Source organism: Haliotis rufescens, unplaced genomic scaffold (genome assembly GCF_023055435.1).
Source record: "Haliotis rufescens isolate VD_foot unplaced genomic scaffold, xgHalRufe1.0.p SCAF_3, whole genome shotgun sequence".
NCBI classification, from domain to species: Eukaryota; Metazoa; Mollusca; class Gastropoda; order Lepetellida; family Haliotidae; genus Haliotis; species Haliotis rufescens.
This window is the reverse complement of record NW_025964001.1, coordinates 11203720-11229444: the sequence shown is the minus strand read 5'-3', so window position 1 is coordinate 11229444 and position 25725 is coordinate 11203720. Positions and strand designations below refer to the sequence as shown.

The 25725-nt window shown below is 40.3% G+C and overlaps 1 protein-coding gene across 2 annotated transcripts in view; it reads left to right on the top strand.

Annotated features, from left to right (window-relative positions):
* LOC124146636 (saccharopine dehydrogenase-like oxidoreductase) overlaps positions 1–15175 on the top strand; it is a 30074-nt gene extending 14899 nt beyond the window's left edge. For both annotated transcript variants that reach the window (XM_046517022.2, XM_046517024.2), the window contains exons 3-12: positions 2598–2678; positions 4340–4469; positions 4848–4897; positions 7098–7228; positions 7571–7688; positions 8383–8502; positions 9073–9129; positions 9937–10060; positions 11831–11912; positions 12756–15175. In XM_046517022.2, coding sequence (XP_046372978.1) covers positions 2598–2678; positions 4340–4469; positions 4848–4897; positions 7098–7228; positions 7571–7688; positions 8383–8502; positions 9073–9129; positions 9937–10060; positions 11831–11912; positions 12756–12852 — 990 coding nt within the window. In that variant the 3' untranslated portion in view covers positions 12853–15175. The remainder of the gene's footprint in view (positions 1–2597; positions 2679–4339; positions 4470–4847; positions 4898–7097; positions 7229–7570; positions 7689–8382; positions 8503–9072; positions 9130–9936; positions 10061–11830; positions 11913–12755) is intronic.
* The last annotated feature ends 10550 nt before the right edge of the window (positions 15176–25725 follow it).

Here is a 25725-nt window from a genome sequence, read left to right as displayed (position 1 = left end):
AGCACCGGTACATACAATGGTCTGTACCGGTATATACAATGGTCCTTACTGGTATATACAATGGTCTGAACCGGTATATACAATGGTCTGTACCGGTATATACAATGGTCAGCACCGGTATATACAATGGTCTGTACTGGTATATACAATGGTCTGTACCGGTATATACAATGGTCTGTATCGGTATATACAATGGTCTGTACTGGTATATACAATGGTCTGAACCGGTATATACAATGGTCTGTACTGGTATATACAATGGTCTGTATCGGTATATACAATGGTCTGTATCGGTATATACAATGGTCTGTACCGGTATATACAATGGTCTGTACCGGTATATACAATGGTCTGTATCGGTATATACAATGGTCAGTACCGGTATATACAATGGTCAGTACCGGTATATACAATGGTCAGTACCGGTATATACAATGGTCTGTACCGATATATACAATGGTCTGTACCGGTATATACAATGGTCTGTACCGGTATATACAATGGTCAGTACCGGTATATACAATGGTCTGTACCGGTATATACAATGGTCTGTACCGGTATATACAATGGTCAGCACCGGTATATACAATGGTCTGTATCTGTACCGGTATATACAATGGTCAGCACCGGTATATACAATGGTCTGTACCGGTATATACAATGGTCTGTACTGGTATATACGATGGTCAGTACTGGTATATACAATGGTCTGTACCGGTATATACAATGGTCTGTACTGGTATATACAATGGTCAGTACCGGTATATACAATGGTCTGTACCGGTATATACAATGGTCTGTACCGGTATATACAATGGTCTGTACCGATATATACAATGGTCAGCACCGGTATATACAATGGTCTGTACCAATATATACGATGGTCTGTACCGGTATATACAATGGTCAGCACCGGTACATACAATGGTCTGTACCGGTATATACAATGGTCTGTACTGGTATATACAATGGTCTGAACCGGTATATACAATGGTCTGTACCGGTATATACAATGGTCAGCACCGGTATATACAATGGTCTGTACCAGTATATACAATGGTCTGTATCGGTATATACAATGGTCTGTACTGGTATATACAATGGTCTGAACCGGTATATACAATGGTCTGTACTGGTATATACAATGGTCTGTATCGGTATATACAATGGTCTGTATCGGTATATACAATGGTCTGTATCGGTATATACAATGGTCTGTATCGGTATATACAATGGTCTGTATCGGTATATACAATGGTCTGTACTGGTATATACAATGGTCTATACCGGTATATACAATGGTCTGTACTGGTATATACAATAGTCTGAACAGGAAAATAGACCTTGCAATAAGCCAGTTGACTGGATGTATCTAATTTCCAGAAATATGACGGACCATTCTGTTGACACTAATTATTAGTGTGATTCATCAACTTTCCATGGTGGGTGACATGTGTTTGTGTGTGGTGTACAATGACATTTTCAGTTTAGTTTCAATGACCTTGTCAAATAAAAGAGAACAGTTCACTGGAATGGTAAAGTTAGATAATGTCTGTCCATGATACAAGTCATGTACTGTTAGGTATCAGTTAAACAAAATGCAAGTATATACAAGGGTGAAATGTAATGTACAAATAGTGTATCAGTAGGTCTTGTATTAGTTAAAAAAAAATGCAAGTATAATACAAGGGGGAAAATATATGAATAGCGTATCAGTAGGTCTTGTATTAGTTTTAAAAAATGCAAGTATAATACAAGGGGGAAAATATATGAATAGCGTATCAGTAGGTTTTGTATTAGTTAAAAAAAACCCAAGTATAATACAAGGGTGACAATATACGAATAGCGTATCAGTAGATCTTGTATTAGTTTTAAAAAATGCAAGTATAATACAAGGGTGAAAATATATAAACAGTGTATCAGTAGGTCATATATATATGTATATACAAGGGTGGAAGTATACAAATAGTGTGTTTGTAGTTCATGTGTTGATACAATACAATACAACTATGTACCATGTTATACAAGGGTCAAAATGTTCTATTATTGAATCGGTAGATACTAGGGCTGGGACGAGTCCAAATTTACTACCCAGGTAACCGACCCCCTATTACCCAACACTACCCGGGTACCCCCGGCAAGTCACAAGAGTAGGGAACAAAATGTCTGATTGGGAATTGTTTAACTGCAGCCCTGGCTAAGACTATTTAGATACATGTATCAAACAATCAGATCATGTGTACACTGAAGTTGACTGAAGCTTATCTTTACTCAAACTTATATGAGTCAGAAGGAATGTGTGCATCATCAGAAAGAAATGCGAACATTAGCGATTTGTAGTGTAGCCACTAAGCTATAGAGAGTTTTTGTCATTAAACAATATAACACATGACTAACCACGGGTCCGGGTAGTCCTGTGGGTACCCATGTCCTACTCAGGATCCACCAGACCCGAGTACCCGGGTACCCGAGTTACCTGTCCCAGCTCTAGTAGATATATCATATGTCAACACATATCCCATGGTACTTGCTACACAGAAACTTAGCTTATGTGTAGTCTAATGCATTATAGTTTCTAATAATCATTTGTGTTCCAGTACCGTTTCCATGGCAACCAGTTGGTGAGAGCTTGTATCGAAGAGGGAGCAAGCCACATTGACATAAGCGGAGAGCCACAGGTATACAAGGCCCACTCTAATTAACAGCAACGGGAAACAGGATTGCTTTCGTTATGAAAGTTAAAAATGTTGAATTTGCAGAAATACATTGTGACAAGGGAATAACGTTGAGTGTTGTATTACTTCTGTCCCATAGTTTTTAGTGATATATTATACAGTAACAGTGGTCTCAAGGGAATTAGTTGAATTACATTTGCAGGTACACATGAGGGCACTTTAGGTAATTAGCTGATTCATTCACAAATATTCATTCACTCACCCTCTCTAAATCAGTTTGTCCTTGAACCTTAAAGGTAGCTCTCTGAATATAGTATCAGTGGTGTCAAGGGAATTAAAATGGTGACTATTGTATTTGCAGTTGTGAAGGTACACATGTAGGCAGTTAATGTAATTGGCTGGCTTAAAATCCAGATGTCTGCATCATCATAGAGCAAATCTGTATGTTTTAATTCCATTAAGTCTGCAGTAACTCTTTGACCATGTTTCTGATGATATTCCACGGCACAGACATGTGGTTGTAGTACCGATTTGATAAAATGGTAGAAATGTCTGTTGTCTGTCAGTTGGCCAGACCAAACACTGTTCACATACTATTTGTGATACATAATTTACGTGGCTGTTTTATAAACTTGAATCAAGTATGAAAGTGATAGTTCAGATAATATTTAACCGTTTGACCCATGGGTTTCTCAAATCTGTGAAGATGATTGTTTATATATACTACTCAAAAGAAGTTAAGAACCACCCAATTGTTTCATATTGCTATAGAAACCGGTAGTCTGTCATGGCATGAAAGGTTTACTAAAGTAATATGGAAGAATTTGGTGCTCCTTAGTGAGTGAGTTTATGCTTAACGTCACATCGGCAATATTTCAGCCATATCGTGACGATGGTGCTCCTTAACTTCTTTTGAGTAGTATATAAAAAATGAAACTTTTCTCGGCTTGGATTACTGCCATCAGTTGGTCATACATCACAGCAGCCTAGAACCTGCACAACAGCATTCTTCTAGTGGTTTCGCTGTGGGTGCCCAGGCAGGATCGTGTGTGGCCTTGAATGTTAGGTTCACTGTTTGTCATGTCAACCACACCTGTTTGCTAGCTGCTTTAATTAATAAGGCTGATGCAGTACAAGCCATGATTCACTCCCTCACTCATACAATGAAGACAAGCAAGTTTTTAAGATGAAGCTGTTTGCTTTGTTTATAAAATATATTTACATGTAAAACATTATTTAAGCTCATAGGACTCTAATGATTGCTGGGGTAGCCTACTTGTTAAAATAGATTGTTACCCCAAAGACTCGCTCGCTCACGAACGAACGAAAGAACGGAAATTAGAAATTCCACAAAAGCAAATAATTGTTAAAGGGTGAGGGATAATAAGGATCTCAGAGTATTGTTATTTTGACCTCCGCTGTACTGTTCAAAGTTCACTTGTCAATGCAGACAAAGTTGTTTTCTTGATTTTAGCTTATCTGTTCTTTCAGTGCAACATATTGGTACAGGTGCTAGACTGCTAGTGAACTTGCTTGATAAAGGTACCAGCACCTGTACCCAAACTTACTATTGAAGGAATATAGAAGTTGAAATCCATATGTAAAGTCTTCTTTGGTACTACAGCTACTGAAATGTATCATTTGACCCTGTCTCTTTGTTCCAGTACCTGGAGAACATGCAGCTCTTGTACAACGCCAAGGCCAAGGAAGCTGGCGTCTACATCGTCGGCAGCTGTGGTTTCGACAGCATCCCTGCAGACCTTGGCGTTGTCTTCATGAAATCTAAGTTTCAGGGTATGTTCTGAACATCTTCCCGAGGCAAGGGAGTTAACTCACTGTAAAAGTCCAGTTTCCACCCTGGCCGAACTAGGCTGGATTTTTCGATCGTAGTGCCACCAGTGGCTATGACGAGTTATGTCCCTTCTATATCCCTCCTTTTGACCAATCAGATTCCTACTCTCATATCACTTGCATTTGCTTCAAAGAAAATGACTGTGCCCAGTGAAGATGATCTGATTGATAATTAAGATTTATATTGTAATAAAAGGGGTTTTCTTCACGAAGTGCATCAAATCACTTGAGCACCTTGATTTAAAGCATGAAAAGATTTGGAAAATATCTGTTGACGCTATGTTGACGGATTAAATATGAGCCTATTTTGAACTGTTTCAGGTGATTTGAATTCTGTGGAGTGTTACGTCAATTTGACCTCAGGACCAGAGGTAGGTGATGAAAGCTGATTATGTATGTTAGGTTTATCATATTTGTATTACATGCGTGTATAGTCCATGTGTACATTACATGTATTCGTACGAATCATGTGGACATATGTGTAAACACCCCATAAAGAAATGGGTGAGAATTGGTCTTCAACAACCCATGCTTGTCGTAAGAGGCAACTATTGGGATTTGGTGGTCTGACTCGCTGACTTGGTTGATGCATGTCAGGGTATCGCAGTTGCTCATGATGTCAATCACTGGAATTTCTGGTCCAGACTCAATAATTTACAGAGAGCTGTCATATACCGTATTTTCTTGAGTATAGTGCGCACCCATGTATAATGCGCACCCCCCTCTAGCAGGTTCAATATTTTGGAGAAAAAAAAATTTTGAATATTATGCTGGAATATTGCTGAGTGCAGGGTTAAAAAACAAACAACCAAACAAACAAAAACATAAGACATTAGGGCTGGGATGAGTCCAAATTTATTAGCAGGGTACCCTACCCTCTTTTACCCAACCCTACCAAGGTACCCACTGGAGGTCTCAAGAGTTGGGAACAAAATGTCTGATAGGGAATTGTTTATGCATCCCTGGCATAAATTATTTAGTTACATATGTATCAAACGATCAGATGATGTGTACACAGAAGTTGACTGAAGCTTTATCTTTACTAAAACATATACAAGTCAGAAGGAATGTGTGAATTGTCAGAAAGAAATGCGAACATTATAGTCAGTCACTATAGTCAGTTTGTTGTCATTAAACAATATATCACATGATTAACCACGGATCCGGTAATTACTGTGGGTACCCGGGTCCTACTCAGGACCCACCTGACCTGAGTACCGGAGTTACCCATCCCAGCCCTAATACATATGTGGATGTTACATGTGTTTGGACATACTGTGTACATATTACATGTGTGGGATGGATATATTACCAATGTGGTAGAAATATCCTGCATCAAACTTGAGGTGATTGGATGGTTGGTTGGTTGGTTGGTTGGTTGGTTTGTTGTACGCCGCATTCAGCAATATTCAGCTACAGTCAAGCCTCGTTAATCCGACACTCGTTAATCCGACACTCGGCTTTATCCGACACAAATGATGGGAACCGATTGATTCAGTGCTATTTAGTCCCGTTAATCCGACATTCTCGCACTCCGACTCCGACACACCTAATTTGCAACGAATTACCGAAATCACTCATTAATCAGTCTCGTTAATCCGACACAGTGATCAGCGTACTCCGTGGTCATCTGCCCGCGAGTACACAGCCAGTGTTTTGACACGCACTGGCTGCAGAGATTAACTTAACAATTAACGGGAAAAGCTATTTAAACCTGTATGTACAAAGCTATACAAATGTAGTTTACAAATTGAAGCCAGATTAATGTGCATGAACGAACAGGTATATAAAACATGGTCGACTCACCATGGTTGACTGGTATGTAAACAAGAAAGCATGGATGACTTCATTAATATTCAAAGCCTGGCTACTGATCTTGGATCGGCAAATGCGATTGGAGCAATGCCACGTGGTATTGCTGTTGGACAACGCCCCATCCAATGCTACTGTCGACATAACTAATGTGAAATGTCACTTTTTACCACCAAACACCGCATTGTCAGTGAGTAATGTCTCTATTGTTATGTATAAATGGGAAAATTATTATTATTTTTGCACTGTCATTAATTATAAATTAAGGAATGAATGAATAAACAACATAACAATATTAATATTTCGTTTTTAATGTTTTTATTACAAGGTACACACGGTTATTATCTATCGTGAAGACGTCCGATTTTCGATCACAAATGAATTAATTTTGTTAATCCGACATACTCGTTAATTCGACACAATCATGTGCAACCAACGATGTCGGATTAACGAGACTTGACTGTATATGGTGGCGGTCTGTAAATAATCGAGTCTGGACCAGACAATCCAGTGATTGATATGAGCACTTGAGGTGAAGTCTGTACACATTGTAACCATGAAATTGGTGTATGAAGTACATTTTGTAGATTGGCTTGACAGGGTGTTCAGAGTTATTCCCCTTTGTCCAAAGTGCCTTTGCCTTTTGCAACTACTGTTGTCATGTTGTTTCAGGTTGTATTGAGACCAAACTGGATGATTTACCTCTTTCTAAGTGAAGACTATTTGCTCATGTCTGTTTGAACCTGTACCTCTCTCTAGGGAGCTGCGATCAACTACACTACTTTTGAATCTGCCGTCCATGGCTTCGCAAACCAGGGGGAGCTGCCTGCCATCAGAAAGCAGCTGTTTCCCAACCCTCTGCCTCGCAGTAAACACAAGGCCCCAAGAAGGTCAGAAACCATGGCAACAATAGCCATACATGGTTACATGATTCATGAATGTGTTGTTTTTCCTAAAATTGTGGAAAGATTGATGTTGATTAGCATTTATGGTAATATTCTTGACAGCAGCCAAATTTAGGATGTTTTTTAATGTATGACAAAGCATTAATCAGAAACCAGCTACTATCGGCTCATACATAAAAAAAATTACCTCCTGTATTTGGAGTCACATTTACCCCAAATAGCTGCCTTTATGCAATAGCAAGCTAGGTTATGAGACATACTGAGGCTCACTATGTCTGTCATTGATTCAGTTGATCAGATGTAATTTCATCTTATTTATTCTTTCAGGTCAGCTGTGTTCAAGAGTGGCTTAATGGATAAGTGGTGCTTCCCGTTCCTTGGAAGTGATAAGTCAGTTGTGAGCAGAACACAAAGATACAGATATGATGTGAAAAAGTCGCGCCCTGTAAGTTGCCAATCACTACCTCTACATTCCTTGAATGATGTTACATGAAAACAATACCTTTTAGTATTCAGGGAACCCAAGGTGTACAGCCATAGAATACTTCTGGCTATTCAGGTGATCTGGTGCTGCAGTTCACATGTAGAGTTGCGTCCCTTAGTGGTGCCAGGATCCAGTGATCATTGGTTCAAATCACCGATTTTTTTCTGATTACGATCCTTGATTTGTCAGCACCATATATTCAGCCTTCAAAATTCATGTGTGGCTGCTAGCCCAAGACTACTCATTTGTTCTGAAATGAAATGAAAACTAATTCTCAGTGCTTTAATTTTGCTACAAATTAGAAATGAAGAAAACTGACATGGTAAGCAGTGAAGATCTGGGGTAGAACAGGTCTTCAGCAAACCATGCTTGCAGTAAAAGGGGACTATGCTTGTCGTAAGAGGTGACTTTAACAGGATCAGGTGATCAGGATCGCTGACTTGTTTGATGCATGTCATCGATCCCAGTTGCAAGGATCGATGCACATGATGTCAATCACTGGATTGTCTGGGCCAGACTCAATTATTTACAGACAGCCGTCACATAGCTGGAACATTGCAGAGTGTCGCATTAAACAACAAACAAACAAACATGTAGGCTGTATACCATCTTCACCTTCTCCCGATGACAGCATCTATCATGTTTCTCTCCCCAGACTCAGTTCTCCCCGTATCTATGCGTTGACAGCTTCCTGTACATGATCCTCATGGTTGTGTTCGGCTCGCTGTTCGGACTCCTCGCCAAGTTTAGCATTACTCGTAACATCCTCCTACAGGTGAGTTCCGGCCATACAAGAAGGTGTTTCCAGTAACCTGACTGACATCATTTCACACTCTCATCAAATCTTTAACTAGATATCCAGAGAATTCATCGAAATTTGTGTCTAAAAAAAGTAAGGGTTGTTTTACCTACTGACCTATCTGTTTGTGTTCCCTGAATGTCACCTGAAATATTTTGTTTTTTGGCTTTGCCTGCAATTAAAAATTTACATGCATGCAGCTGAAATGAGGTATATATTTTCTATATCAGAGAGGGGCGGTGGGGTAGACGATTGGTTGAAGCATTCGCTCATCACGCTGAGGGCCTGGGTTCGATGGTACAATGTGTGAAGCCCATTTCTGGTGTCCCCCGCCTTGATATTGCTGGAATAGTGCTAAACATGGCGTTAAACCATTCTCACTCACTATATCACAGAAGTATTCACAATGTCTTCACTTCTGAATGTCCAAATGTATGACTGAGTTTGCAAACAAGATGAATGATATTCTTCAGAAAGCAGACATTTATGTCTTAAGTGTTTCATACATACAATTCAGTGTTGACTAATCAATTGTTTTCTCCACAGTATCCTGGCTTGTTTACAGCTGGGCTGGTGAAGAGAGGCGGGCCCAGCAAGAAACAGGTGCTGACATTTTGCTTGATAACAATTCAGGAGACGGTGAAATTCAATACTCATTGTAGTGTGTATTCTCTCTCATCCCACAGAAGTCTTGCTTTCTGTTATAGGATATTGCAAAATGGCCACAAGAAAAGGAAATTTTGTGCTATGGATGCATAAAAAAATAGTTCTGAAAAGTAAAAATATGACGATAATAACTGCCCTTGAAAACAATATCTTACCAAAATAAATTTACCCCACTCTACCATGTCTACCCAACTCCACATTGTATGAAATTCTTGTTTATTTGTTGATATGTATATTAGATTCAGGCTTTATACAGTCATACATAATTATGCATACATCACCAATATGTATAAATTGATAGTATATTCTTCACATCTTCATGTTGACCTCAATTAAACTATGCGAAAACAGTGACAGATTCACATAGTGACAGTTGCATGACATGTTTTGGACAACAGGACCGCCTCCATGATCTAGTGGAAGAGCGGAAGGTCCGGGGTTCGATCCCCGGCCACGTAATACCAAAAGACTTTAAAAGATGGTACTTGTTGTTACCCTGTCGGCTCGGAGTCAGTATACTGTGTCTGAGTAAAAAAATGTTAAAAATGTTAAACTGAGGCATGGTATCTTAGTGAGCTAGCACTATAAATCGGCATCAGTCCGGACTAGTACAAGCAGCCACACAAACACATACACGTACATGCATGTCGCTATATAAGTGCAATAATCTTGCACTCAACGTTAAACCCAACTTCACCTCACCTTTTGGACAACAGTTTAAAAATTGCTATGTGCTTTCAACAGATTGAAGGTACCGCTTTCTCCATGACATTCTTTGGAGAGGGTTACAGTGACAAGCTGGACGACCCAGAGGCACAGCATGAGAACCCCCCTGACAAGAAAATAAAGACCAAAGTCATGGGACCAGGTACGCTCTCTTGTTGACAGGACAGAAAGACTGAAATCCAGTGAATCATCTCAGGCAGTGATCTGTCATTGGGAAGAGTTGTGTCCCTTATGCTTGCTAGAATCCTGTAATTGTGGGACTTGAAGCCCCACCTGATCATGGGGCTTGACTTATCAGCATTATTCCTGTGCTTCTGGGTTCCCCAAAGAGGTGAACATCTAAGACAAGGATCACTCTAGGCTGTCTTCCAACTTAAGATGTGACCGCCTCCATGGTCTAGTGGTAGAGCGTCCGCCTGGAGAGCGGAAGGTCCAGGGTTCGATCCCTGGCCGCGTCATACCAAAAGATGTTAAAAGATGGTACTTGTTGTTACCCTGTCTGGTGCTTGGCATTAGGGGCTAAAAACAAGGACTGGTCGGCTATACTGTGTCTGAATGCAGTTATTTATGTTAAACTGAGGCATGGTATCTCAGTGAGCAAGCACTATAAATCTGCATTAGTCCGGACGAGTACCAGCAGCCACACACACCTGCATGTATGTCGCTACATAAGTGTAATAATCTTGGATGCAACGTTAAACCTAATTTCACCTCACCTCACCTCCAACTTAAGATGTAAGCCGTGATATATCTAAAATACTGTTGGAAGCTCCTTCAAACGCAACTCATTTATGCACTCACTCGCTCAGACCCACCCACTCACTGAATCTGTAAGATCTATTCCAAGAGCAAATTTGTGAGTGATTGTTGTTTTACACTACAGTCTGCAGGACTCCAGATTCACCATGGTAACATGTTAATAATCATGTCAGGTCCACGGTGGGTGATGGGTTTCATGAGAACAATCTGTGCCTCCGAGTATGATGGAAGACAATCCACAGTTACACGCTGTCATCTCCCAATACACTTCAGTAGTAAGCTTTGGGCACTCGGAACCTATCCTTGAAGGGGACACGGTTGGCCCAGTCGTCTAAGGCGCTGCGATTCGCTGTGCAGAGTTGCGTCCCTTGGGCATGCCAGAAACCCATGATTGTGGGTTCGAATCCCAGTTCGCCCCGATTATGTTTCTAGGTTTGTCAGCACCATACCCGTGCTCGTGGGTTTCACCGAAGCGGTAAACGTCTGAGACCTGCATCACATCGGGCTTTCCTCCCACATTAAGCTGACACACCGCAATATAACTGGAATATTGTTAAAAGCAGCATTAAACCCAACTCACTCACTCACTCACTATCCTTCAAGGACGGGACTGCCTCAGTTGTCTAGTAGAGCGTCCGCCCGGAGACCAGAAGGTCTGGGGTTCAATCCCCGGCTGCGTTATACCATAATATGTTAAAAGATGGTACTTGTTGTACTCCTTCCTGGCGCTCGACATTAGGGGGCTAAAACAAGGACTGGTCGGCTCGGAGTCAGTATATTGTGTCCAAGTGGGGTATTCATGTGAAACTGAGGCATGGCATCTCAGTGAGTTAGCACTATAAATCAGCATCAGTCCGAACTAGTACAAGCAGACACACACACACACACGTGCATGCTCGTCGCTATGTAAGTGCAATAATCTTGGATGCAACGTTAAGCCCCATTTCACCTCACCTTGACTTCAAGGACGGAATTTGTGAGAGTCATACCTTGTTAGATTATACTTCTTTGTAGCAGTTTTTTTTCATGAGTACCGGGCATTTGTTAATTACATGTATGTTGTCTTTTCTATGTTACAGAGATATCTTATTGCCTAAAAATAGTGTTAGTTTGTTCTAGTATTTTAATTCCAAGTTTAATTTGTTTGATACAGAGCCTGGCTATGTGACCACCCCAATCTGTATGGTACAAGCAGGACTTCTGATCCTCAAGGAAAAGTCCAAACTTCCTTCAGAGTAAGTTTCATCTCATTTCCAATATGGCTACCATAGCATCCATTTTCAACAAAGCCACTTTTGCAAATATGGGTTAGACAAAGCTAATATTAACAATATATGCTGTTTTGAATCCAATATTTTAATTATTTTATGGTCAAACATTGTTATGAATGCTTATTTTCAGTTGTATAATTCATAGTTCAGTAATATTTTTCGCAGTAGTTAATCAGCAAGGATGTTCTGGTTTGGTAATAGTTTAACTGAACTTCATGTGTGATCCTTTAAATATGAACAGAAAAGGATCAAAGTTTAATAATCTATTACTAAGAACTGTGTGGTCCTTATCTTCTTGAGTAGTATGTAACAAGATAGATTAGGTTACTTAGCTGTCACCTGATTTGCTGAATTCCAATGGTTCAAAATACATGATAAGGAATGGATGTAAATTCAATGAAACATTCAGTGTCAAATATTGGTATGTCACAAGTGTGATTCAGGAAAGGTTGTACTGCTTCTGTAACAGCAGACCTGTGAAGATTCCAGGATAGAATAGGTCTTCAGCAACCCATGCTTGCCGTAAAAGGCGACTATATTTGTCGTAAAAGGCGACTAACGGGATCGGGTGGTCAGGCTCGCTGACTTGGTTGATGCATATCATCTTATCCAATTGCGTGGATTGATGCTCATGATATTAATCACTGGATTGTCTGGTCCAGACTTGATTATTTAGAGACTGCCGTCATATAGATGGAATATTGCTGAGTGCAGCGTTAAACAACAAACAAACAAACCAACTGTAACAGCATGTAATGCAAACAGTTTTCTAGTTTTCTTGTTGAGTTTGGCCGTCTGTGTTTCCAGTGGCGGTGTCTACACACCTGGTGCTGCTTTTGGCGAGACGAGTCTGATCGAGAGACTGGACAAAAGAAATGTGAAGTTCCAAGTGTTGGAGTCCTAATATGACAGTCAAGAGGCCTCCACGGATGATCAGGTCTTCTAGGGTACATGTTGGAAGATGAAACATCAACACTCTACCCAATATCAGCAGTAATATGTTGGGGTTTTTGTTGTTTAGTTGTTGTTGTTTTGTTTTTGAGGGGGTGGGGGGTCTTTCTTAGTATGCAAGAGCAAGGACACAAGTGAGTACGTGGCTGATCTGTATGTCAGGTTGGATGTTCAGTTGACAGACAACACTGACTGACAAGAAAGAGTTGCTGTCAACTCTGAATGTTACAAACTCCAGGGATGTTTTTGATAAGTTTGTTAGTGTGGAACTTCACAAAAAAACAACATTAATTACCCTGCTCTTGGATTAGATAAAATTAAACTTTATTAATATATCCCACTTCATATTACAGACTGTTTTCGCAAACAAAATCATAATTAATCTAACATTTAAATTTGTAAACATATATTAAATTTATATTATTCTTAGCAAACTCTACTGCATTTATTTCTCTTAACCAGCATTATGTGAGAAGGCCTGACCCAGGGGGATCTATGACTGAAGCATTTAGTGAAATGTCTTTCATCTTGAGGCCTGTGAGAGCGGGTGTTATCAGTGCTGCCGTTAGTCCTCCTGGACCGTCCTGTTAGTTGTTGTTCAGCTTCTGTAGTTGCTTACCATATACCTACAGCTATACGTAGGTCGCTTCATGAAATATGAGCTTGATGAATAAGATTAAGAGTTGAGTATTGTTTGAAAAAAGGCACAGATTTTGATTAAATATTCATTGCAATACAGTATACCACAATGCCATAGTATGATTTTTAGTTAATACGTACAATCCATGTTAGTACAGATGTCATGGTGTGATTTAATAACGATTTGTAAAATTCTATTTTCTGATGATTCTCAACTCATTCCTTAACGTGACAAAGTTTCCATGTATGATATCCTATTGATATAACACTCCCTCTGCTTCACCCGTAGAACAACACGACAAGTAGCCCAGTCTACCTTTTGTTACATGCGTCCTGTAGGCAAGAGATTCTTGCTAAGCAGTGTAGTTATATATAGGAAGCCAAACAAGTTAGGGGTCATGAATAGTTCTTTGGATATTTCATATGAAATTGTGTGCACTAACTTTTTGGGTTCAGTATATGAACACTTTCCAGGCTGCTTTTCATTCCAATGTTTTCATCTGTTATGCCAAAACAGTAACTAAATGTATTGATAAGATGGGACAGAATCCTATAACAGTTGCATCCGGGTATATTACAGTCCTGTAGCAGTACATCTTGGGAGGTGATTTAGTATAATTGTTTATTTCTTTTCACTATCTCTACTTTGTCTAGTCATTGACAAATCTTTGTGCTGATAATGTATGTATGTATGTATGTATGTATGTACTTAGGTTGGTACAAACATGGTGTTATCTTGATTATACATTTTGTATGTTGACCATATCAGTTATCAATCTTGTACCAGTTCTTTGGTTTACTTGAATGGAGTGTGTGACTATAATTACCTGGTAACACTACGCGGGAAATGGTAGGATCCGATATAGGCGAAAGTTCCATGACTCGATTGTACATGCTATGTGACCTTAAGACTGGAACATTCTCCATATAATTCCATGGCTATCAAGGTCCAACAAACATGAAAACATGGAATTTCACAGCATGAAATTTTGTCTGCCAAAAATGTTGCTAACTTTCAAAATGAATATTCCACAACTCCACAAATAAGTTACACTACTCAAAAGACGGACCCCCAAATTCTATCAAACTATTGTAATGTGTTGTGGGATGACAAATTAATTGTAGACAAAGTAATTATAGTACGTTTGAGTAGTATATGTCATTTACGCAACACTTTGGGAGAGAAAATAGCCTGGTTTAACTGTTCGGAAAGTGCATATCATCTGATTGTACCAGTATATATCGTAATTTCCATTGTGGTTGATTAGCTGAATGTTTCTTGACTCTTGGGACCATAGCAATAACGTGGTACAGACCAATATATACTGGGAAATATATATGCCTATTTTTGTTGCTGTCTATTCTTTTGCCTGTTGATGTTTTGTATTGTTTGACAACGTTTAGTCTACTTTTGTCATTACACTTTTTACCACTTTTGACAATGTTTCTTCCAGACAAGGAGTATCATGTTATTACTACTGCATTTTCAAACTTCCAGATTGTGTTTGCAAATATTGATCTTCATGAGTTGAGTAACAAAATCAGCCACTGTCAATTATGAATTTGGAAAATATTATGCCAAATTTTCTGTATTTAGCTATGTATCTTGTTCATTCAATAAAGCTATTTACTCCTTGTATTTTGTTCACATTTTTATTCAGACCATAACAGACTCTTTGTAAATATACATGTGTTAAATCTGTAGGCATAATTTTATGAGGATTTGTGGCAATATCTGACCCATTGACCCAAGCTTATCAGAAGTGGCATCTAGAATGAGAATTGAGGGCACAAGTGACCCATGACAAATAATGACTACAAATAAACTTACAACAATCTCTGCGTAGAGGGGAATGTCTGAGTAACTCAACATTCCTTAAAAATAATGGAGCAGAGGCCCCGCAGGGGTCGAGGCCCATTATTTTTAAGGAATGGAGAGTCACAAGGATATTCCCCTACTTTAAACTCATCCCTACTTTTACACTTTGACAAAATATTCTGTTGTGGAAAATATTTGAAAAATAAACCAGAACTCTTTGTTGTCTGTATTTATATTGTGTAAGACACCCTTGCATGATGCACGAGGAATGCGTTCTTAGCCGCTGTTGCACGTGCGCCAAGCACCATCGTGAGCTGACATTTACAATGAATTGTACACAACTCTTCATAGTTTCGTTTGGTCCTAAACTACTATTTTCACGCCGAAGACCCGGGTTCGATTCCCGACATGGGTACAATGTGTGAAGCCCATTTCTGGTGTTCCCCGCCATGATATTGCTGGAATATTGCTAAAAGCGGCATAAAACCATACTCACTCACTCATTAAACTACTATTTACCAATCGCTTGCACATTGATAATGCATGCTGACGGGAATAATAGAATATAGAGCCCCGAACAAGGAGATATATACTCACACGCAAAAGAAATGCAAGTCGAGTATGCAGTATACATGTTATTTATTTTCAACAGTAAAGACAAGAAATACTAATAGGGCAAGATTGACAAAGATTTGACTGAAGACAGTTTAATGTATTAAAAGGCAGATGACATAATTGTTTTTTTCAAATGTTGAGGGCTTACACATCTTTGGGTCAATACCCAAAATGTCAGTCAATACCTGGTGTGACCACCATTAGCATTGATCACTGCCACACATCTGTACATGAGTGGATCAGACGATTTGTGAAGGCCCTAGGGATCCTCCTGCACACATCCAGAGCAGCTGTGTGTAGTTCATTGGCAGTTGTAGGGACTGGGCGCACATTGTGCAGACGCCTTGGAACCTCATCCAACAAGAGTTCGATGAGGTTCAGATCAGGGCTGAGGGCTGGCCACGTTAGAACACAGATGTTGTGTTGATGCAGAAAGGCCATGGTAGCTCTGGCAACATGGGGTCGAGCGCTGTCCTGCTGGAAAATGTGTTGATGTTGTGCAAAAAATGGAACAACATGGGGTCTGATCACTTGGTCGATATACCGCTGAGCAGTGACGCTGTGTCCCCGGCCTTGACCAACATTCAGAAAGCACATGGGTCCAAGTCTTGCATTAAGTCCAATCCCTGCCCATATCATGACGCTAAGTCCACCCCATGGACCCCTTTCCACGTTTCTGTCAGCGAAACAATCACCTCGACGCCACCAAATTCTGACTCTTCCGTCTGCATGGGCGACACAAAAGCGACTTTCATCAGAGAAGATGACACGCCTCCACTCACGATGACGCCAATTGTGATGACCCTGTGCCCACTGAAGTCGTGCTTGTCGATGCCGTGGTTGGAGAACAGGATGACGTGCTGGTCGGCGACATCTGAGGTTGTTGGAACGGAGACGTTGGATCACAGTGTCCCGGCTAATGTGTCGATTATGTGTTCCTATGGTCTGTCGAGCACTTTCACTTGCAGTTAGGAACGGATGTCGCTGGTGTTGACAGGTAGTCTGTCGATCTTGTCGAGGTGTGGTGACCCTAGGACGACCGCTCCAAGGAAGGTCATCTGTGGTCAGTGTAGCATTGTATCGATGCAGGAGACAGTAAATTGTGGTTATGTTAACGTTGAAATGACAGGCAACATCTTGGACAGACTCTCCATCTTACAAACGTCCGAAAGCCTGGTTTCTCTGAATTTGAGTTAGGCGTGGCATTGTTGACGAAGGAGTGGTAGGTCCAAGAATCGGCCACAGTTTTATACCCACTACAGTTCGTGACAGTCCGTGCATTTTCAATTTTGCAAGAAATGGGTGCATGATACCCACATATTCATTGAAATGGTGCTTTTAGCGATTCGTTTTTTATGTTGCATTTTTACTCGGGGCTTCCAAAATGCAACCAAAAAATTTGATAACACCATCAGGCTTCACTACTAGAAAATAGGCTAGAAATATGAACATTGTGGTAGGCAACCTGCTCTAACACAAATCATATACATATTATTTTGAGCTTTTAAGCATTATGCAAAATTATGAAAATATATAAAAGTTACTTTCATGCCAGACATTCATGTACTGCCGTAGCTGAGGTTGGCATTTATCTGTTCTTAAATAAAATTATGCGGGTTCGAACCCCGCTGTTGACACCTTTTCAGAATAAAAAATAATTATTCACTTGTCAATAAATGTAAAAAATAGTTCTCTCTGTTCCAAGTGGAAATTATTTCAAATGTTGGTTCAAGATTATGTACAGTTGACAAACAACTCTCCATTCTTGAAAAATAATGGAGTGTTCAAACAATAGAATGACATCACAGATGTGTTTTAATGGCACATAACAGATACTTACTCAACTGTTGTTTTCACTTGTTTGATATACAGCTGAGATAGGCTCCACATGCTGAAGCACAAGGCCTCCAAGTGAACATCTCTGAATTCAAATTTAGGTTTCCATGAACAGCTTTTAGGTTTAGAGGATGGTTATCATGTAACAGCAGCAGAACTGTAAGTTTGGAACACCATTGCCACCTGTGTTGATTGCAGGTGAGACAAGGTCCCCAGTGAAAGGACTCGTGAAGACACCGGGGTAGATTAGGTCTTCAGCAACCCATACTTGCCTTAAAGGCGTCTATGCTTGTCGTAAAAGGCGACTAACGGGATCGGCTGGTCAGGCTCGCTGACTTGCTTGATACATGTCAGTGATCCCAATTGCGTGGATCGATGCTCATGATATTAATTACTGGATTGTCTGGTCCAGACTCAATTATGTACAGTCCGCCATCATATAGCTGGAATATTGCGGAGTGCGGCATTAAACAACAAACCAACCAATGATATACAGCTGAGATAGGCTCCACATGCTGAAGCACAAGTCCTCCAAGTGAACATCTCTGAATTCAAATTTAGGTTTCCATGAACAGCTTTTAGATTGAGGGGATGGTTATCATGTAACAGCAGCAGAACAGTAAGTTTGGAACACCATTGCCACCTGTGTTGATTGCAGGTGAGACAAAGTCCCCAGTGTAAGATTCAGTTGGAGAAGGGGATCGGGTGGTCAGACTCTTTTACATGACAAATAACCTGTCAAAATTCCCTGATGGCATAGATCATTGTTCATGCTGTCAGTTACAGCTTTGCCTTGTCCAGATTCCATTACTTACAGGCTGCTGTGTTTGTTTGTTTGTTTGTTGTTAAATGCCGCACTCAGCATTATCCCAGCTATATGACGGCGGTCTGTAAATAATCGAGTCTTGACCAGATGATCCAGTGATTGAAATCATGGTCATCGATCCATGCAATTGGGATACGATGACATGCATCAAGCAAGTCAGCGAGCCTGACCACTTGATCCCGTTAGCTGCCTCTTACGACAAGCATAGTCGCCTGTTACGGCAAGCATGGGTTGCTGGAGAGCGGAAGGTCTGGGGTTCGATCCCCGACCGTGTCATACCAAAAGACGTTAAAAGATGGTACTTGTTGTTACCCTGTCTGGCGCTCGGCATTAAGGGGATAAAACAAGGACTGGTCGGCCGGAGTTTGTATACTGTCTGCGTGGGGTATTCATGTTAAACTGCGGCATGGTATCTCAGTGAGCTAGCACTATAAATCGGCATCAGTCCGGACTAGTACAAGCAGCCACACACACACACACACACACACACACACACACACACACACACACGTGCATGCACGTCGCTATATAAGTGCAATAATCTTGGACGCGACGTTAAACCCCATTTCACCTATTCTATCCCGGATCTTCCCAGGTCTCACGGCAAGCATTGGTTGCTGAAGACCTATGCTACCCCGGATCTTCACGAGTATACAGGCTGCTGTACTATAACTGGAAAGTTGCTGACTGTGGCATTAAACAATATTTCTCACTCCTCGGGAGATATGGATGACTCTATGTTCTTCTTTGGCTATAATATACGAATCTATAAATCTCTTAAATCCACCAATTTTTGATATCAGAAATATGGTAAGGACCCCTTTAATCAAAGAATTTATAATATTTCTCAGCCATTTAACCTAAATGTATTTGTACAGAGCTAGACTCCACAGCACCTAGGGGCACGCTCAATGTGAAAAAATGTTTGAATACATGTGTACAAAAGAGGTCACATACACCTTTGAGACAAGTCCTTCTTCAGTATAGACTTCAATACTGGTATTGAAGGAGACTTAAAAGACATGATTCAGCAACTTTAGGCTAACTGGCATGGCCTTGTTGATGTGGACCGACTATATCCTATCAGTTGGCCCACTGGCATGGCCTTGTTGATGTGGACCGACTATATCCTATCAGTTGGCCCACTGCCATGGCCTTGTTGATGTGGACCGACTATATCCTATCAGTTGGCTCACTGGCATGGCCTTGTTGATGTGGACCGACTATATCCTATCAGTTGGCCCACTGGCATGGCCTTGTTGATGTGGACCGACTATATCCTATCAGTTGGCCCACTGGCATGGCCTTGTTGATGTGGACTGACTATATCCTATCAGTTGGCCCACCCGCATGGCCTTGTGGATGTGGACCGACTATATCCTATCAGTTGGCCCACTGGCATGGCCTTGTTGATGTGGACCGACTATATCCTATCAGTTGGCCCACTGCCATGGCCTTGTTGATGTGGACCGACTATATCCTATCAGTTGGCCCACTGGCATGGCCTTGTTGATGTGGACCGACTATATCCTATCAGTTGGCCCACCCGCATGGCCTTGTTGATGTGGACCGACTATATCCTATCAGTTGGCTCACTGGCATGGCCTTGTTGATGTAGACCGACTATATCCTATCAGTTGGCCCACCCGCATGGCCTTGTGGATGTGGACCGACTATATCCTATCAGTTGGCTCACTGGCATGGCCTTGTTGATGTGGACCGACTATATCCTATCAGTTGGCCCACCCGCATGGCCTTGTTGATGTGGACCGACTATATCCTATCAGTTGGCCCACTGGCATGGCCTTGTGGATGTGGACCGACTATATCCTATCAGTTGGGTCACTGCCATGGCCTTGTGTGGACCGACTATATCCTATCAGTTGGCTCACTGGCATGGCCTTGTTGATGTAGACCGACTATATCCTATCAGTTGGCCCACCCGCATGGCCTTGTGGATGTGGACCGACTATATCCTATCAGTTGGCTCACTGGCATGGCCTTGTTGATGTGGACCGACTATATCCTATCAGTTGGCCCACCCGCATGGCCTTGTTGATGTGGACCGACTATATCCTATCAGTTGGGTCACTGCCATGGCCTTGTTGATGTGGACCGACTATATCCTATCAGTTGGCTCACTGGCATGGCCTTGTTGATGTGGACCGACTGTTGGGCCAACTGTGCTAGCTTAACTGGCTGGTTCTGGTCCTGTCGTAGGCGTTGTTCCATCTCATCACAGACATGTTTTATGGAGTGGTCCGGCCATGGCAATACAGCAATGTTATGCTGCCTAAAACAATATATGGGCGGGCATTATCCTGTCATGGTCAGTCGTGTGTTGCTTCGCAGTAGATAACATCACCAAAGAGATGATAGTGTGTTTGGCAACTTAGTTTTGCGCCATTCCTGTTTGCAGCATATACCCACGGCACATAGACATTTGTTTTCAGAAAGCTGTGACATTGCGTAAACATTATTTACAGTTAAATAAAAGTGTTTTTATGAGCACCCGATAGCTAAAGAATCATTGTCTGCTGTTCACATTCAAAACCCACATGCACGAGTATCATGCTCCCAATAAACATGCAAACATCAAAATTGTGCACCGTACATGAACATGTGTTGAAATATACATTATTTCATTTAAATAAATATATTTTTGTGTAAACAATGTGTTGCTGGGAAATTGTAAAGGAAAACCAAACAACTTCTGTAAAAGGTAAATAATATAGGAGTCATATACCATATTATGTTTACAGTTGGGCAAATTGTAATATGCATGCTGCTTGCTTGTGTGCTGATGACAAACAAAATTCTTCAACTTCTGAAACATCTGCCACCTGCTTTTCCAATAAAATCAACTATTTTTGAGTTATGCCAAACTACTGTTTAAACCCATACAAAAAGCAATCTAAATTCCTATTCATCATTTCTGCAATGTATAACATACCTGTGAATATATACGAAAATAATATAAATATTATTTCTTTATTTCATAATGTGAATTGTATGTGAGAATGATGATGAGATCTGTATGTATACCATATACCTGTGAAAAAAAAGAATAAAAAAAACAAATAAATAAGAACAAATAAGCATAATGCCAGTAGAGTGGCAAGTGTTGAACAGAAATCATACATGATCTCTGTGATGAACTATGAATTTTAGAATGTTTGCTGAATATTTATACCCAACCTTCTATGATCTAATATGGTAGAGAGTAGGGCTGGGACGGGTAGCTCGGGTACCCGGGTCGGGAAGGTACTGACTAGGACCCGAGTACCCACAGGACTACCCGGACCCGTGGTTAGACACATGATATATTGTCAAATGACAAAAATTATGCACCCATTCCTTGTAACTTTTCATTTGGCTGAATAAATATCTATATAACTTAAGTCAACTTCAGTGATATGCATGACCAGATTGTTAAGTACGTGTATCTAAATACATTTTGCCAGGGCTATGGTAAAAAAATTCCCAATCAGACATTTTGTTCCTATCTCTTGAGGCCTACAGTGGGTACCCGGGTAGGGTAGAGTAATAGAGGTTGGGTACCCGGGTAGTAAATTTGGAGACGTCCCAGGCCTAGTAGAGAGGGATGGGATCGAGTGGGGGCATTAGTATTGTTAAGCTGTCTTGAACACCCCTTAAATCCACTTCACCCACTGGCTTTTATGTTTGTGGGGGTGTATAATTCCTTGCTTGATCACATTTGTCAAGTCTTGTGACCTTGTTTGCCTGATCATCTTTGAAGAATTTGCATTTCTTCATTAATCAAGAAAGCTAGGTCTTCTCTATAATGTCCTATAGATCCTGGGCAGCCAAGAAAACACAGGACTAAGTCACACGTGTGCCTGAGCTGGCAGGTTTATGTTCCAGAAGCAGTGATCCATCAAAGTATAGTGCTATATTTAGAAAACTTGCTTCAGCTGGTCTGCGCCTGTTTCTTGTGTGCATGGCTACACTGTTACAGGACAACTGGCTTTCATGATATTAAACGAAATACACCACTTATTCATTCATGCATTGTAAATGTTTTCTCAGCAGTATATATATATATATATCGTCCCAACTTAATTAAAATTCAAGTTAAATATATGACATCTTTTGTTTGTGAGTTGTTCATTGGTCTTGTTTTGCATTTCGAATAAATTATTCGTTTTATTTGTAACATTCAGATATCCTATATCGGAACATGCAAATCTAAATATTTTAAATATGAGAGACAAGAACACATGCCCTCGGTTAATTTTGCGTCGTGGATATATATAACCGCTCACTGTGTGGAGCTACCTTTCAGAAGTGGAATGTTTGGAATCACAATGAACAATGTTCCCATTTAATCGCTCGTCAACAATGGATCGAGTCTTTTGTGTGTAAATCTGCCATCGTCAAATGTGACATGCCGCAAGGCCGATCCCATTGTTCAGCATATCGGGCTCATTACGTAACCTAACCTCAAGCTGAGGATTAGGGCATCTGGCCTCCAACTGTAATCGCTTGTCAAACAAAGGGTGCCCCGGGTATCAGAAAACACTGCCATCAACCTGTTGTAACATATTATTACATAACATCCCATGATTACAACTCACATATTGAATGATTCATACTTGTGCATAGGGAAAACCTAAAAACAAATTCCAAATAGCATTATCGAAATATCGGTGACATTCATGATAACGTATGCACTACCAAATTAATTTGTGACATAAATTGATTTCTGACGTAAGGGAGGATCGATAGATCTATATGTTCACTTTCGATAGAATGTAGGGATCTACTTGTAATAAAGTTTCGAGATTCCTACATTGATAAAAAATTGCGTTTGAAGAATAAAATATGCTGTGTCAATACTAATAAAATGCCACCGTCTGTAAATTCTAATAACAAAAACAAGCGTAGGGGAATGGTCTTTGCCGTGTACGTCACGGAAATATATATCTATGAGACCATATAATCTCTGCATGTGTAGGTAATACATGCAAAACAATAAAATAATTGTGTTTTGTAATTGAGTCAACGCCAGATAATGTACAAGTCGTGATGGAAACGTATTTGCGAAACTTCCTATGACACCCACAACCGATCGAAAGACTGGAAATAAGTGTGACGTTGCATATTCTATTTTTAGTTATGACCACACATTGTCCCTTTCACCTCTTCCAGAAATTGTACATCCCATGCTACAAAGATTCAAATTTAACAAAACGTTAATGCGAACAACATTTTTATATCAGTTAAAAATATGTTCATGGTTAATAAACTGCAGGTATTGACACCATGTCACATTTTTCTACGAACTATTTTGTTCCTGGCGCGTATGTATTTCCTGACGCTATCGACTGCTTACATCAAAATTTTCGGATACGTCCGCAATCACCCGTATGTACAATCGAAAATCGTTCGAAAAAGTCATAATTGTAATCTTATTTTATTAATATTTACTAGAAAATCGGATATATTGATAATATCATACCAATAACATGATATCAAATGTATAATGTTCCACTCTATGATGTTCAGTCCAGGGTACTCTTTTGGGGCTACGTGGCGCAGTAACACAGTGATTAGGCCGATTGTTAGGGTATATAAACTGCCAACCGCCGATCTGCGTCATAGCGTTGGTGAGGCCATAGAGCAGATGCGTCGATTTGATTAGAAGATGCTTTCGCGTTAAAATCCTACATTGTCCATCATGAAAATCCAGGCTGTCAACCCCGTATGCGTTAGGTCCCAGGAAACGATATCCCGCTTGATCGGTAAAGTAGAAGTCAAGAAATTACGTTTCAGATCTAATTACACCGATTACAGATTGAATGCTGTTTTGGAAGCTACTTTATGTAGACTGAAAGCCGATATGGTAAAGATACAGACTTTACAAGTGAGGAAATCTCTGCCGTTTAAACCGAACTTTTGCCGACAGAAATCAGTGAGTGCTTTATCAAATTCCGACATTCAAAATGGCGACCAGAGGAAACGCCCGTCTGTGACTGTGACGTCAGACCCAGTAATGCGCTCAGATTGTAATATCACAAGTAGCGTAGAGCAGCGAGATTCGTTGGGAATTGAAGACTTTTTCCAGAAATTAAGAGCTTGTGATCCGAATGTCTCTTCAAACGATATGGGTATCAGCGCGAGATAAGTACCAAGTCCTGTGTTTTTGTATTGTTAAACAATTTTAATAGTGGCCGGCCCCGTTAATTTGACATACATTATGACAGCTATTAATGTCTGGTCGTTAACTTAAGTTATATTTTTATACAATAAAGTTATTCATGTTCAATCTCTTTTCTTGTATCATATTTTGATCGATTGTGGGGGGTGGGTAGGTTAACTTTTATCTCTCCTTCAGCCCTACAGACAATCGGCTGTTTTCCATGGCTGGATGCATTTCATCATGCCCACATTTAGAGTTCTGCTTTGAAAACTACTTGCAAGATTGAATCACCTGTGCCTGAATGCAGACCTTGTGTGATTTGATTCTTAGAATTGACAGTGGGACAGCAAAGTTGGAACGGTGACTTCAATGTGTGGAAGTAGCTACTGGATTTTCATATCACTTTTACTACCTCTACCACTTTTACTTTTTAATACCTCCTAAAAATATCTATATAAAATTATCAAAGTAAATGTTTCATTTCTGTTTGAATGAATTTGTCAATTCAACCTCTGTGTAATGCTTCATTATATGAAATCTCACTTTCACCCAAACTTCTTTCCCTCCTTAGCATCCACAAAATTGTGCGTCCTGTCATTTCTCCAGAGCTGCTTTCATGTGTTGCCACCAGGGCAGTGTGCAAGAGAACCAGAGTTCAGCGGTCGTGACTAGGCCATTGAACAAGTATAGGCACATCGGGCAAGTGGTTGCTGACTAGTTCTAAATTTTTCAATTGTAAAATTGTCAAATACATAATAGTTCTATTTGAAATTACATCCGTGACGGAGATGCGTTTCATCTACTATGAACCTTTTGATGACAAAGATACCCGTGTTCATTTTGGATAAAAGGTGTTTACACAAGCATTTCTAAAATTTTGAACAGTAGTTATTGTGCAGGGGTGGGATTGACATGATTCTTGTAAGAC